At 34.9% G+C, this 15,822-nt stretch overlaps 1 protein-coding gene across 1 annotated transcript in view; it reads right to left on the bottom strand.

Annotated features, from left to right (window-relative positions):
* Positions 1 to 11,622, bottom strand: part of LOC306874864 (structural maintenance of chromosomes flexible hinge domain-containing protein 1-like) — a 46,239-nt gene extending 34,617 nt beyond the window's left edge. Inside the window, exons 1-13 of the mRNA XM_079425148.1 lie at positions 11,318 to 11,622; positions 10,659 to 10,734; positions 9,655 to 9,813; positions 9,484 to 9,566; positions 8,105 to 8,235; positions 7,460 to 7,574; positions 5,240 to 5,359; positions 4,420 to 4,586; positions 3,938 to 4,028; positions 3,641 to 3,851; positions 3,397 to 3,514; positions 397 to 580; positions 225 to 296 (exon numbers count right to left, since the gene is read on the bottom strand). Of these exons, the coding sequence (XP_079281274.1) occupies positions 225 to 296; positions 397 to 580; positions 3,397 to 3,514; positions 3,641 to 3,851; positions 3,938 to 4,028; positions 4,420 to 4,586; positions 5,240 to 5,359; positions 7,460 to 7,574; positions 8,105 to 8,235; positions 9,484 to 9,566; positions 9,655 to 9,813; positions 10,659 to 10,734; positions 11,318 to 11,494 (1,704 nt within the window). The 5' untranslated portion in view covers positions 11,495 to 11,622. The remainder of the gene's footprint in view (positions 1 to 224; positions 297 to 396; positions 581 to 3,396; positions 3,515 to 3,640; positions 3,852 to 3,937; positions 4,029 to 4,419; positions 4,587 to 5,239; positions 5,360 to 7,459; positions 7,575 to 8,104; positions 8,236 to 9,483; positions 9,567 to 9,654; positions 9,814 to 10,658; positions 10,735 to 11,317) is intronic.
* Positions 11,623 to 15,822: the final 4,200 nt, after the last annotated feature.

Below are 15,822 nucleotides of genomic sequence, written 5' to 3'. Positions count from 1 at the left end.
TGGTTGCGTCTGTGTTCTTTGATGTGCGCATTGTCAGTAAATTACATGCAGAATGTTCCCCTCCCATCGGCGTTTTTATGGAATTGTGCTTTAACGCTAATTTGCCCTGTTTAGTAAATCTGGCCCTTAATATTTATGCATGCAAAAGCACGCATTAAGCACTTACAATGCACTGATACTGCAGTAACGCCTGTGTTTGCATACCACACATGCATTGCACATACCTGCTTATCGAAGCGCTCGTGACATTCTTTTAACCAGTTTGTAAACTCCCTCTCAATCTTCACTCGCAGCTCCTGGATAAAACAGCACAGACTGTGTGAACTGGGCCTTCAATCACGTGCATGTAAGCAGTGTTAAACGTGTCTTTCAGAGTTCAGGTGTGTGTTTCTGTACCTGGCCATTGTGCACTCTGGTAAAAATGGTGTTGTTGTCACGGAGTCGAAGCTCCAGGTCCATGAAGGTAAGTTTGTTGGTACTGACTTGGAATTGGTCGTTGGCAAAGAGAACACCTGAAATCCGGTTATAACACTCCAACGGCACTGCACCTGCTTTCTTAGGCCTTGCACACCACTCGAACCTAACACACACATACACACATTACCATCCAGTTTATGCAAAAGTGAAAACAAAAATATTCAAATGATTGTGTTATGTCATACAAAAATTTTATTACAGTGAGGCACTTACAATAGAAGTTTCAGTAGAAAGAGCAAAAATATTGGAACAGATAGAATTAACATAAAGTGAAAAAGACTTAATATTTAGTTGGAAATCCTTTGCTTTCAATAACTGCAAGTCTGTGACCCATTGACATCACCAAACTTTTGCATTCTTCTTTTGTGATGCTTTTCCAGGCTTTCAGCCTCTTTCAGTTGTTCTTTGTTTTGGGGGGTAACCCCCTTCAGTCTCCTCTTTAGCAGGTAAAAGGCATGCTCTATAGGGTTTAAGTCTGGAGATTGACTTGGCCCGTCTAAAACCTTCTACTTCTTGCCCCTGATGAACTCCTTTGTTGTTTTGGCACTATGTTTTGGATCATTATCTTGCTGCATGATGAAGGATCTCCCAATCAGTTTGTTTGCATCTTTCTTTAAATTGGCAGACAAAATGTTTCTGTAGACTTCTGAGTTCATTTTGCTGCTGCCATCATGTGTTACATCATCAATGAAGATTAATGAGCCAGTCCCAGAAGAAGCCATGCAAGCCCAAGCCATGACATTACCTCCACTGTGTTTCACAGAAGAGCTTGTATGTTTGGGATCATGAGCAGATCCTTTCTTTCTCCAAACTTTAGCAAAGGTTAATCTTGGTCTCATCAGTCCATAAAACTTTGTCCCAGAATGTTTTAGGCTCATCTCTGTACTTTATGGCAAATTCCAGCCTGGCCTTCCTATTCTTCTTGCTAATGAGTGGTTTGCATCTTCTGGTGTAGCCTCTGTACTTTTGTTCATGAAGTCTTCTGCAAACAGTAGATTGTGATACCTTCACTCCTGCCCTCTGGAGGTTGTTGCTGATGTCACTTACAGTGGTTTTAGGGTCTTTCCTGACAGCTCTCACAATGTTTCTGTCATCAACTGCAGTTGTTTTCCTTGGTCTATCTGTTCGATGTCTGTTACTTAGTACACCAGTGGCTTCTTTCTTCTTCAGGACATTCCAAATGGTTGAAATGGCTATGGCCAATGTGTGTGCAATGGCTCTGATTGATTTTCCTTCTCTCAGCTTCACAATTGCTTGTTTTTCACCCATAGACAGCTCTCTGGTTTTCATGTTGGTTACACCTCTTAACTATAAATGAAATTTGAACAGGCAAAACCCAAATCTGACACTGAGCGTAGACATTCAGTGCTAATTATCGTTTGAATAATCAATTAATAGGACACACCTGGGCAACAAAATACACCTGTCAGTCACATGTTCCAATACTTTTGCTCCCATGAAAAATGGGTGGGTTCAAACAAAAGGTGACATCATCTAATTTGTCTGTCAGATCCAGATGTAAATACCTGTAAATAAAAGCCGGCATGTAAATCTCTTGTCTGATATTCATCTTTTGATGTCAAACCCAAATGTTTTGACTTGGCCACTCCAAAACCTTCATTTTGTTTTTCTTGAGCCATTCAGAGATGGACTTGCTGGTGTGTTTGGGATCAATGTCCTGCTGCATAACCCAAGTGTGCTTGAGCTTGAGGTCACAAACTGATGGCCAGACATTCTCCTTCAGGATTTTTTGATAGAGTGCAGAATTCATAGTTCCATCAGTTATAGCAAGTCGTCCAGGTCCTGAAGCTGCAAAGCAGCCCCAGACCATCACACTACCACCACCATGTTTGACTGTTGGTATGATCTTTTTATGAAATGCTGTGTTAGTTTTACGCCAGATGTAACGGGACACACACCTTCCAAAAATATCAACTTTTGTCTCATCAGTCCACAGAATATTTGCCCAAAAGTCTTGGGGATAATCAAGATATTTTTTGGCAAATGTGAGACGAGCCTTTGTTTTTTTTTGGTCAGCAGTGGCTTTTGCCTTTGAACTCTCCCATGGATGCCGTTTTTGCCCCATCTCTTTCTTATTGTAGAATCATGAACACTGACCTTAACTGAGGCAGGTGAGGCCTGCAGTTCTTTAGATGTTGTTCTGGGTTCTTTTATGACCTCCTGGATGAGTCGTCGTTGCGCTCTTGGAGTAATTTTGGTAGGCCGGCCACTCCTGGGAAGGTTCACCACTGTTCCAAGTTTTCTCCATTTGTGGATAATGGCTCTGACCGTGGTTTGCTGGAGTCCCAAAGCCTTAGAAATGGTTTTATAACCCTTTCCAGACTGATACATGTCAGATCTTTTGTTTCTCATCTGTTCTTGAATTTCTTTAGATCGCGGCATGGTGTGTTGCTCTTTAAGCATGGTTCACTTTGTCAGACAGGTTCTATTTAAGTGATTTCTTGATTCAACAGGTCTGGCAGTAATCAGGCCTGGGGGTGACTAGTGAAATTTAAATCAGCTTTCTAAAATAATGCGTTTAATCACAGTTCTTTCACGATTTAACAGGAGGGGGCAGTTAATTTTTCACGTAGGGCCAGGTAGGTTTGGACAGCTTTTTTCCCTTAAATTAAATCATCATTTATAAACTGCATTTTGTGCTTACTTTCATTATCTTTGTGTAATATTAAAATTTATATATATACTGTACAAATCACCTCTTGTTTTTCACTGGCATTTCTCTTAGTTGCTGAGTCAAAAATTATGAAACACCCATAAGGATTAAAGGTATTGAAGGAAATTTAAAAATCTAAATGTAACCATCAGATAATGAAAAGCTCATTGAAATGCTCAAAAAAAAAAGAAGAAAGATGCATATTAACCACAAAGGACTTTGAGAATTAAGAATGGGAAAGTTACTCTGAGACAGTGGTGTAGGGAATGAGCCGCCCATTCCAGAAGCACTCAAAGATCGGCCGCTTGCCCCGAGCTTCAGAGTTCAAAATTACACAATCTTCATCCTCATCCTCTGAAGGACCTAAAACACAAACACACAGGCCTATAAAGAAAAAATATCTGTAGATGCACACTATTTCAGCAGTCAAACTGGAGTCAGATATCATTAGAGCATCTTTCTCGTGACTGCCATCAGTGTGGAATATACCTAATGCAAAGGGATCCACTGGGTATGTTTCTCGATCGTAGAGGAACGGGTGATAACGGATCAATCCCTCCACTAAGGAATCTTCAGTGCCGGTGGCTTTGAACTCAAAAGTAGAAAAACTAGAGTTGATATACAGAGTCTGCATGTCATTATCCAACTCCCTCAGATTCATCACACGGGGGATTCGAGGAGAGCGCTGGATCAAACTGATCTGAGAAAGAGTTTCAGAGAAAACAAGGATACTTAAAAACTGAATGATCAATGCATTTAGTGGCACAAATACATATGCGTCTGTACCTGAATGTCAATGTTGGAGACATGGTCATTTGTTCTCATATTTTTCTGGTCGTTTCCATCCACTCCATGTATATAGTAATGGTAAGTATGCCTGAAATTATACAAACAGCATTAAATGGCACATAGCTGGCCTTAAAGGACTAGTTCACCTCAAAATGAAAATGAACTCGCCCTCAAGATATAAGGTACAAGATGAGTTTGTTTCTTCATTAATTAATCTATTCACAGATCCTGCCAAAATATTAATGAAAACAAAACTAAGGTTGGCAAGCCTTTAAATATCATTGTGAACAATGGGAGACAAAAAGGTTAACCACCATTTCCTAACAAATTCAATTCTACTCCTACTAATAGAACTCTTAACATTTTCAGCAAGAACTCTCATGCAAAAACTAGAATAAAAATAAATAAATAAAACATTAAAAAAAAAAAAATTGGCCTGATCTAAGGGAGGAGTTCATGCATGTTTATTTGAGACGTACGCCAACTCTCTGGTCCACAGATTGAAACTTTTTTTTAGGAAGGTGACGTGCTCCTGTTGGACTCGAGTGATGACAACGGCAGTAAAACTCTCCTTTCCTTCTTCTTCAACCACAATGGCCCGCAGAAACTGCTCCTCGCTTTCATTCACGTGCGAGTAATCGCCAGGCTGCAAAAGAAAACACACACATAGACATTTAAAAACAATATACATGGGCCAACAATAGCTGCGTTTACATGGACCCTAATAATACGATCGTAATAGGACTAGAAGCACAATCGGAATAAAAAAAAGTCACATGTAACCATGTCAATCAGATTGAATTGGGCAGATCGGATTCAAATTTCGATCGGATTGAAAACCGAAACTGGAAAATACTGTATAAAAATAGCTTAATTACACATGACACACAGAACGAGCTGCTCTATGGTGAATAAAGTGTCATAAATGAGTGTCCAGTCATTCTAAAATTCTGCTTTCACTCAGCGTCTGTGAAGTGGAGCAGGACAATGTCCCACTAGTCCTTGTTTAAGAGGCAGAAAATCACTTTCACAGACTTTTACATTAACTGTTCCCTCCTGGTGGAATGACCTGCACAACTCAATCCAAGCAGCTGAGTCCTTAACAATCTTCAAGAATCGGCTAAAAACACATCTCTTCCATCTTTATTTGACCATCTAACTCTAGCACTCTCTATTCTAATTCTATTCTTAAAAAAAATCAGTATGAATTCTTCCATCAGAATGAATTAATTCTGATGGAAGCAAAAAGTGTCCATGTAAACGTAGCTAGTGACATGAGATGAACTGAATTCCCCTCACCTTCCTGTTTCTAATGAAGCCAGAGTAAATTTCTTCCTTGTTCATCTCCTTGCGCTCAAAGTCATCTTTAGACATGATAAATTCATGAACATCTGGAGAGCCTGCAGGTTTACTGATCATCTGAAACACACATTGAATTAAAAGAATAGTTCAATCACAACAGGGTTTCAGCAGGTTTTATGAAGGTCAATTTAAGAGTTTTTAAAGACCTTTTTAAGACCAAGTAAAAGAAAATGTAAGAACCAAATTAACTGGAACATAATCCGTCAATAAATGTAAAATTAGTTCTATTAGCAACTTACAACAGATCTCCATTACTTATTAAATTAATTTTACATATAACTTTTACTGCCCCTTTAGACCACGCTGCAGAAATGCTGTGAAAATGAAATGAGTTTATGATTAAAACCAGAACAAATATCTGCCAAAGGGCTTTGAAAAGACCTCATTGACAAATGTTTTCTCTTGTTTTAAGCATAAACTCACTTAACTTTGTTCACTTCTTATGAAAACAAGACTTTATCTTCATCTTGTATTTCAAGTACTTGTATCTGAATTTAAGACTATTTCGATATTTGTATTGGAAACCAACATAGAAATATTTTGAAAGATATTCAGTTTTTGCAGAAATTTTATGCCAGAACCTTATGTATTTAAGACTTTCTGTTCTGTTTGTGAATGAGAAATGACTGTCCATGCAACCATTTACATGTTAAAATATATAAACTATCAATATTCAGATGACAGAGGGCATGTAGTAGATTGTGTACAAAAGGTTTTTCAGCAAAGTTTTGATCATGTTGATCATTTGGACAATTTGTGTATCAAATACAATACAGTAGGATTTCTAAGGTTAATTTTCACACAATTTCTATGTTGTTTTCCAATATAACTATCTACAGAGTCTTAAATCCAGATACATTTAGGCCTCCTTGAAACCCATAAGGCTCTTCAAGAACACAAAGATATTTTTAAAATTCTCTCATCATTTTTATGCATCGAAAGTCTGTGCAATCAAAATTATCAAGCACCAAAAATGCAAAAAGACATTGTAAAAGTAAATCCATATGCATGCAGTTAATCAATGCTCTGAAAAGTAAGCGTTTACAGTTTTTACTCACTAGTCGTCTCTGCATATTAATCTGGGTTAGAAGAAAGCACTTCTGCTTTAATTAAAACAGTTTTGTTTACTGTGTGGAGACGTGCTGATATGGCGTTTGGTCTCGTTCTGTCTCGAGTATCTTGTCAGTGTCTGTGCATGCTTGGCCATTTGTAGTGAAAAAAAAAGGAAAGTGTGTCCAGCTAAGTTCAATTAGTATTTTGTTAGATGGGTATAAAAAAAGCGTAGTTTACCGCGGCAGCGGTCGTGTGAAGTCCTCCTCGTGTGATGACCGAAGAGTGTAAAGACCATCGACTCTACCGTACGACTCCACCGGCCTGGGACACCAGCAAAGGATATAAGTATCGCTTTTATTTCTCCTCTTTCCTACTTGTTTCACTTCTGTTTCAGTTTTTATAACCATTTCTTACTATGTGTAAGTAAGCTGTTGTTTTTAGCATGTGTGTTTGGCTCAGTGTTATTTCTTAGGATTACTGATAAACTATACTGTCGTGATTTGTATTTGTTATCCATTTAAATTTTCGTTAAATAATGTATGAATTTATTATGTCTGTATAGGTATTTTATTAAGTTTTAGTTTTATTTGAGTTATTTTAATACTTCAACAAACTAAATGGAAATGAAATGATATCTACATATATGCATATTGAATTTATAAATGTGTATATATGTGTGTGTGTGGTTGTACATATATATATATATATATAGTTGTTTTTTTTGGTGTTTGGCTTAGTGTTATGTTAGAATCATTATTATACTCATATCTTTTGTTCTTTAATATTTTTGTTTTTAGCTTTATTTTTTGTTTTTCATTTAAATGTTAAGTTTTGAAATTTTGTTGTATGCATTTGTCATTATTTAATTTCTTTATTTTTAAAATGTGTATAGATAGTATTTATAAAGTTTTAGCTTTTAGTTTTGGATCTGTTTTTAGTTGTTTTAATACTACAATTGATTGCTTCTGTTGTCCTCATTTGTAAGTCGCTTTGGATAAAAGCTTCTGCTAAATAATAATAATAATAAATAATTAAAAGTAACACAAATGAATGCAATAGATGCGTTACAAATGTATAAAATGAACAAACTGCGTGCAAACATACTCTGACAGACTGGCCGATGTAAAACACAGCCTGTTTGCCTCCGACTCCAAAATACGAGATGTCACTGTTCAGACTGCGTGGAACTGGATCCGGCCGCACATAACCGGTTTCTTCACTGCGTCAACAACAAAGAAGAGGAAAACAGCTGACGGTTTTATCAAGGCAAGCTCCATAAGACCATTTATATAGGCATCAGACAATCAGTACAGTTCAGCTAGATATCATTCCACAATTTGGACTAGTGCTGTCAAACGATTAATCGCATTCAAAATAAAAGTTTTTGTTTGCATAATATATGTTTGTGTTCTGTGTATATTTATTATGCATATGTAAATACACACACATTCAGTATATACTTGGAAAATATTTACATTATAAATAAATTTAATATACAAGCATAACATTTTTCTGAAATCTATACATGCATGTATGTGTACTTATATTTACATGATAAATATATAAAGCACACATGCATATATTACGTAAAAAACAAAACAACACTTATATTGGATGCGATTAATCGTTTGACAGCACTATTTTTGACTCTTGATCTTCATTGCATGACCAGAATTATGCATTTAAGTGGCTAATTTCATAATCAAATAACCCAGGGAAGAAAAAGCACATGTTTTCTGAAGAGCACACCTCTTCATGCCGTTTTCTCGTATGAACTTGGATAGACGGTAAACGGCCCAGTTGTTCAGCTGTTTAGATGTCATTCCACATCCGTTATCCATCACCACAACAGCAGGTCCTCCCTGAGACTCATCAAACAGCTGAAAAACACGGAGAGAGAACAAAACCGCCGGTTCAGGGACACTAATATTCGGTCACTGTGCAATAAGTGTCAAAAAAAACTACTGCTTGCCCATAACAATGCACTGAATTAATTTATTTTCGTTATGTTTCTCAGATGACTATAAAATGTGTGATATTTTCAGACAATATTGCAAAAGGAAAATGCATGCAATAGCATCAAACCATGAGCTAACTAGACAAATAACATTTTAGACATCATAAACACACTCCTGCTCTTAAATCACGATCATTGATTTGGCCAAAATCTAAACACGGCAAGTATCCCTTGCAAAAAAAGAGAACGCATTGCTTCTTAATGCATGAGCTCAATGAAAACATGTCAAAGGGAAATTATCATTTTGTATATAACTAGCTCATAAAACTACAAAAATAGTTCAATCTAATTAAATATGACCTAATTCACCCCAATATTTATATGCTATAGACATATAAATAATATATGGACATATAATAGCCTAATAATATATGCTTGTTGTAGGGCTGCCTATCAAAAAAAAATAAAATAAAAGATTGATTAATATTTTTTGGTCAAATTGTCATTTGGCTAACATGATATAAACTTAAAAATTATGCTTTTTAACTTAAGAGTGCAATAAACAAGGCATAGAGCATCTAACATTTAAATGCCTCATACCTTCCGTCTGTAATGTTTCGTTTGTATTAATGAATTAATTAACAGCCCTAATATGCTATGTACACTAACTACCACGCAAACGTTTGGGATCAGTACTTTTCTTTTTTATAGAAATTATTACTTAAACTCAACAATGACGCATAAAATTGATCAATAGTTACAGTAAAGACATTTATAATCTTGCAAAAGTTTTCTATTTCAAATAAACGCTATTCTTGTTATTCAGAAAACAAAATCCAGAAAAGATGTATCCTGGTTTCCACAAAAAATATTATGCAGCAAAAACTGTTGTTTTTTTTGTTTGTTTGGTATATTTTTTTAAAGAAATGTTTCTTAAATCAGCATATTAGAATGATTTCTGAAGGATCATGTGACACTGAAGACTGAAAATTCAGCTTTGATCACATTTTACAATAGAAACGTATTTTAAATTGTAATATTTCACAGTACGGTATTTTTGATTACACGGTACTGGACATCTGCAGTCACACTGTCAATGTAAGACAATGTAAAACAATGACACTGAGACAGTTAACAAGGGTTTGTAATAAAGACCAGGTTAAATTCTCACCAATCTGATTTCAATTCTCCTGATTCCTGTGTTTTTTGCTGTGGCTGACAGCGCGTTATCAATGAGCTCAGCGAAGGCATAGGCTGCAACACAACAGAAAGAGAAAGAGTTCATCAAACTGGCAGCGTGTTCAAGTACGGCAGACTGGCAGAGGGGAGCGTGCAAACTTACGCAGCGCCTTCTGTCCTTCGCTGGCGTAGTATTCGTACATGCCACACTGCACCAGGGTATGATAGTGCGGCAGAAACTCAATCCGCTCTTCAGTCGCCACATTCAGCTTCTGATCCGCAGACTCCAACAGGTGCAAGGTTTTCCCATCAACCAGCTCCTCTGTAGCATCAAAACACACAAATCCACATCAGTGCATCAATTACATCCTTCTGAAGAGTGACGAGACTGAAAACTACCTTTACTCCTCATACTACCAGGCAAAACTGTCAATAATGATTTCAAGTTACTATTTACAGTATAAAACCTCAAATACAATTTAATTTTCAGTTTTAAAATCATTTAATATATTTAAAAACTGTAAACAAAAAAACTGACATATGTAAATAAATGATAAATATTTTATTTACTTTGAAATATAAAATTTCTAAAATATAAATATATTAAATATTTAAAAATAGATTGAAAAACTGTAAACAAAATTAAGTAAATTTAATATTTAATTTTTTTAAAATAATTCATGTGCAACTTTTAGAGCTTTTATAGTATATTATTCACATTTACTATTTTTTTACATTTTCATATGCATAACTGACAACAACAAAATGCGTCAATATTTTTTAACTTTTTCAATAAAATTTAACAGTTTTGCTTTTTAAATAAAACTGATTCATATTTTATTTATATTTAAAAATAACAAAATTAACATACATGTACTTTTTTTAAATATATATTATTTTTTGTTTTGAAATAAAAAATATCAAAACAAAAACAAAATGAAAATGAGTAAATAAATATAATACTAAATTTAAAAAAAAAATTCAGAGCTCCTACTGTAAAAAAAAAAGGAGCACTACTATACATTTTTCAAATTAAATGAAATACAGAACATAGATACATTAATCAGTTCAAATATTTTACAGTTTTAAATCACAATAAAAATTACTAAAAATTGATGAAAACAGACTAGTAAATAAATGCCATATTTAATATTTTTGAGCGCTTACTGTAAAGTTCTGCGTCGATCTCTCCTCGGTCCGTCGTGCTGATCACAAAAGTCTCGTTTGTCGACAGTGAAAACTCCTAAAATTAAGATAAACCCATGACACAGCTGGACTGAACTGTTCTCCAGGTTGAACATAGAGATGTTATTGTACCCCGGTAAACAGGGGCGGTGTTACCTGCAGAGACTCACACAGGTAAGGGATCGGAGGCCCTTGCTGTTAAACATATTTGTTTTGCATGCTCATTTATAGTTACTTTAAGGCATTTTTTTAATATTTTTATTACTTTTAGTTTTTTTTATTCTTATATGTCCAAAACTGTAATTTGTCACCAAAAAAAAAAAAAAAAAAAAACATTGTTGCAACATTTTACTAAAATCAAGATTGCATATATTTGGTCAAAATCAGATGAAGTGCTATATAGGACTATATTGGCTGATGCTGACCTAAAATACTAAATATTCCATTCCCTCATCTCAAACCTCAAATATTACCCTTTTTAGACAGTTTTTGAAGTAAAGAGTAAACACTATTAAAAAAAAAACTTCCCCTCCCTCCCTCATAAAAACACTTTCTCATAGGTGAGCTATTTAGCTGTGACTGAAGGCTGAGGCCGCAGCCAGGTTTAGCGCGGAGATGTTATTATTTCACCCCGGTGTTACCTGTCTCAGAGCCCGCAGGAAGCCGCTGTAGTCCGCCTCTGAGATGTCGATGGTCCGCGGCGGCGCGGCGCTGCTCTCCGGTCTGCGGTCATACACACACACCGACCTCCGCGGCTTTCTGCCCCGGCTCGTCTCCGCTCCGGTCCCGGTCTCGCTCATCTTCGCTTCGTCGCACATCACCTCTGACACATGATAACATAAAACAACTCAGCGCTGCGTCTCTGACATGTTTCTGTTCAGGCTCAGGTGTGTTGGACTATCAGCATCCTTAGTTCTTCTGCGATGTTTGATGGCGGCGGGCACTCACTCTCACAGAACCCCCTGCTGGGATGGAGTGCGTAGCGTTAAAATGTTATTAAATAAAAAATACAGTAATGCATTACAATATTGCGTTACTCTGTTAAAAAGTAACTAATTACGTTGGCTACTTTTTATGGAAAGTAATGTGTTACGTTACTTTTGCGTTACTTTTTAAATATGAGCAGGGCTTTATTTTTTTTTAATAAAAGAAGGTCTAATTATAGCAAATATAAAAGCCCTTTCACACCAAAAAGTGTAATGAATAAACCTCAGGCTGAAGGAAGAGTAGTAAAGTAGAACGCAGCAGAAGAAGGTTCAACACTCTTCAGCAATTAAAAAAACAATGAAGCACAATTGTTAGTTTATCTAAAGTCATTTTTGCTTATTAGTTTGGTTGAACTGGATCAGCAAAGGTTGACATTGGTTAATAAAATTAGATACATTTATTGCTGAATCTGTCTGCTGATTTTGATACGGTCAACCATCAGATCCTCCTGTCAACTCTATTGAGAAAAGGCATCTCAGGAACCGCACTCCAGTGGTTTGAGTCTTACCTCTCTGATAGGTCCTTCAAAGTATCTTGGAGAGATACATTGACAGTGAAATGTATATGAAAAGACCCTTGCAGCTGTATTTGTAATTATTTGCGCTGTCATTTCTTTAATATTGTGTCTGCAATTTAGTATTAGTGTGTTATTTTTCGTTTTTATTCATATGAGTCTCATTACACCAGTTTTAGTTAAGTTATGCATGCTGTATGTTTTTTTATAAGACGGATTGACAGAAAGGATGCCTTAACTTCAGTTATTAATTCATACTATTAAAAAAGATCTTGTTTTATTTTACTACACTTTTCCTTTTTTTACGATAAAGAACTTCTGAATAAATGTCATAGCTAATAAATAAATGTTTCTTGCTACAAATACAATGTAGAAAAAGAAATGCTCGTTACAATACAAAATTGGTGTCACACAATAAGAGTATCTTTGTTCGTTTGAGTTTCTGGTAAATGTTTGTGTTTCTGTGGGGCTTGATATTCTGTCAGTTGATGTTGAGACAGACAGACGCATGGAATTGTAAATTTTATAGAAAAAAATTAAAACAATAAAAATGCTGTCAGCATGATCGACGGGAGAGGAAAAGAAAATCTGTGATGCATGACTGAGATCCACGGCGTGACATTTCCACCTGAAATAACCCTTATTAATGAGAACAAGCTCCTTGTGTATTCTGCTGCCCTCTTTCATGAAACCAATCAGATATTTGTCTATTTTAGTGTCAGTTGTAATTTCACAGACATTATGAAACTTGTAAGGTAGCTCAATGAGAATAAATAAGTCTTGGGAAACTATATCAACAAGCTAAAAAAGATGCGTAAAGTGATTCAGTTTAGTAAAACATATTACTCTAATAAGCACAACGTAAGCTGTTTTTGAACTGTCGAGACGAAATGTGATTAACTTTATTAAATTATGCATATACAGTACTGTGCAAAAATCATATGCCACAAGTACCAACAAAAATGGTTTTAAGTCAGTAATTTCTATCTTTTGCTGAAGTGTGTCAGTAGGAAATATCAGTTTATATTTCCAAACATTCATTTTTGCATTAATTGTAATAATCCAGTGAGATTTGTGTTTGCTCCACACAGAGATCTGATCTGATCATCATCCTGTCTGGAGTCACATGAAGAAACTGAACAAACTGAGACTAAATCCAGAAGAACTGTGGCAGCGTCTCCAAGACGCTTCAAGAAATGGGTGGAGTGTCACAGATAGGATTTGTGCATAAACATGTACTTCTTTGTCTATATGTGTGCTGTTTTGGGGGGAATGAAGATGACAAGGAGACCTTTATTGGTGTTGTGACTGAGATGTGTGTATCTGCCCACAGCGGCGACAGGGGTTCTTTCTCTCTCTGCAGAAGGGCAAATGTCCCAGAATGCCTCTCAGCGAGACATGCTTGTCACTCCTGTTGACCTCCAACCCCGTGGAGCTCTTTCTGCTGACAGGATCCTCTCGGGTCCAAACGCTGCCTGACGGGCCCCTGTGGAGGTCAGGAATACATTTCCTCTCAGACAGCCTCAGTCACTGTGAAGCAAGTTTCAATAAGCACTTGAAGAGAATACATATAGAAGCTTATTTCCACCACAGCATGAAATCTCACAATTCTGACATTTTACTTGCAGTTCTGAATTTATGTCTCACAATTCAGACTTCTGTCTCATAATTATATGAGATTCTCACAATTTGGACTTTTTTCTTCTCAGAATTGCAAGATATAAACTCATAATCTCTAGATACTGAATAAACTGAGAAACAAAGTCTGAATTGTGAAATAGAAAAATGGAATTTGTTTATATTTTATTTAATTACAGTATATTTTTATTTGTATCTTGAAATAATAATTTAAAAAATTTAAATGTTTCTTTTCAGCTCACAATTTGGACTTTTTTCTTCTCAGAATTGCAAGATACATTATGAACTAAGAATTGTTCGAAAAAAATCTGAATTGTGAGAACTGTGACAAGTTTGTTTCCAGCAAAGAATGAAAACATTTTAAATCGTAATTGCAACTTTTTATCTAAATTTTTTTTTTTTCTCGCAATTTCAAGTTTATGTCTCAAAATTTAGATTTTTCATCTCAGAATTGTGGGATACAAAGTCATTATTTCTAGATACTTTATAAACTTGTAATTCTGAGAAAAAAAGTCTTGCAATAAAATAAAAATGTAAAAAAGGTATTTTAGTCTTTATTTTTAGTCTCACAATTCTAACTTATTTCCTCACAAGTCTGAGTTTATATCTCAGTTCAAACTTTTTTCTCAAAATTCTGACTTTTCTTTTCAGAATTACACTGAAAAAAAATCGGAGTAGGATTTACTTGAAAAAATCTTGGAAACAAGTTTCACTCAGAAAAGGCTAGTTAATTTACAAAAAAATGCCAAGTAAAAGCCTAAACATAATTATTAGTAGCTTTAAATAGAAGTTTTTAAGTTACGTTTACTTGGGAATTCCCAGTAAATTTTATTGACTCTTTGTTTGTAAAGTTTACTTAAGTAATGCTTACATTGTAAAAAAAAAGTGCTGTTAAAAAAACAGTAATTTACTGCACTGAAAAAAAAAACAATAAGTAATATTTCTAATTTTTCTTTTGCAAGTTTTTGCACACATATATTTTAAGTAAAATTTAAGTATTGAATTAAGTTAAATCTACTTAGCAAAGGAAGTACATTTAACATGGCCAGAGTAATTTCTACTTAATTTTTTTTTAAGTTTAATCTGCAAATCCCATTGGTATTTCTCACTCAATCATGGTGTGTACAATTACTCAAACAATGTAGCACTGGAAAAAGCATGCTAATAAAGCATGTGGTTTATTCTCAAACATGTAAGTAAGCAAGCAGACAGTTTGCTTTCCTTTTAAGATAATATCTCCACTCAATATAATTATTACCCAAATGAACACAGATACCTCAATACTTGGTACACCACACACAATGACGGTAACAACCAGTGTTGGGTCATTTTGAGTAGAAAATTAACTCCAGATCACAAAACAGTAAGCTACTAAACCTAACAAAAAAAAAGCAACCATAAAACAGTGTAAATAACATTTTTAATTATTCATGAAAAACGGGATCATAACTTACTTAAAGAATCCTTGTAAACATAAACAATTCCAAGTAAAAATACACTTATAAGTTCAAACTTTAATTTCTACAAGCTTGAATTGAGTACTAATATAGAATTTGCTTTATTTGTTTAATTCTTGCCTGAACTAAATTATTTCATGTAGAAATTACATTTGTTTTTATGTAGTATTTACTTCACCACAAAATCATTTTTTATCAGTGTACAAAACACACTAAAGAAAAAACTAAAGAAAAAAAAGTCTGAATTGTAGGTGTTCCTCTAAAAAAGTGTGAGGGAAAAAAAGTCAGAACTGTGAACTGCATCAAGATTGTTTCTACAACAACATTTTATCTCACAATTCAGACTATTCCTTTCAAAATTGTGAGTTTATATATAAGTACACAACTATAAAGAACAATAATATTAAGAATCAGAACATTTTCAACCGTTTTCATCTTTTCTGGACCGCCATGTTTTAATGTGAAAAGTCTGAAAGTGTTGGCAGCTTGTTAATACCATTCAAAAACCATATAAACCTAATACAAATACTCTCAAAAATGAACTTCAAAT

Source organism: Barbus barbus (assembly GCF_936440315.1).
Source record: "Barbus barbus genome assembly, chromosome: 1".
Classification (NCBI taxonomy): domain Eukaryota; kingdom Metazoa; phylum Chordata; class Actinopteri; order Cypriniformes; family Cyprinidae; genus Barbus; species Barbus barbus.
The sequence above is the reverse complement of the archived record's forward strand: the minus strand, read 5'-3'. Positions and strand labels throughout refer to the sequence as shown.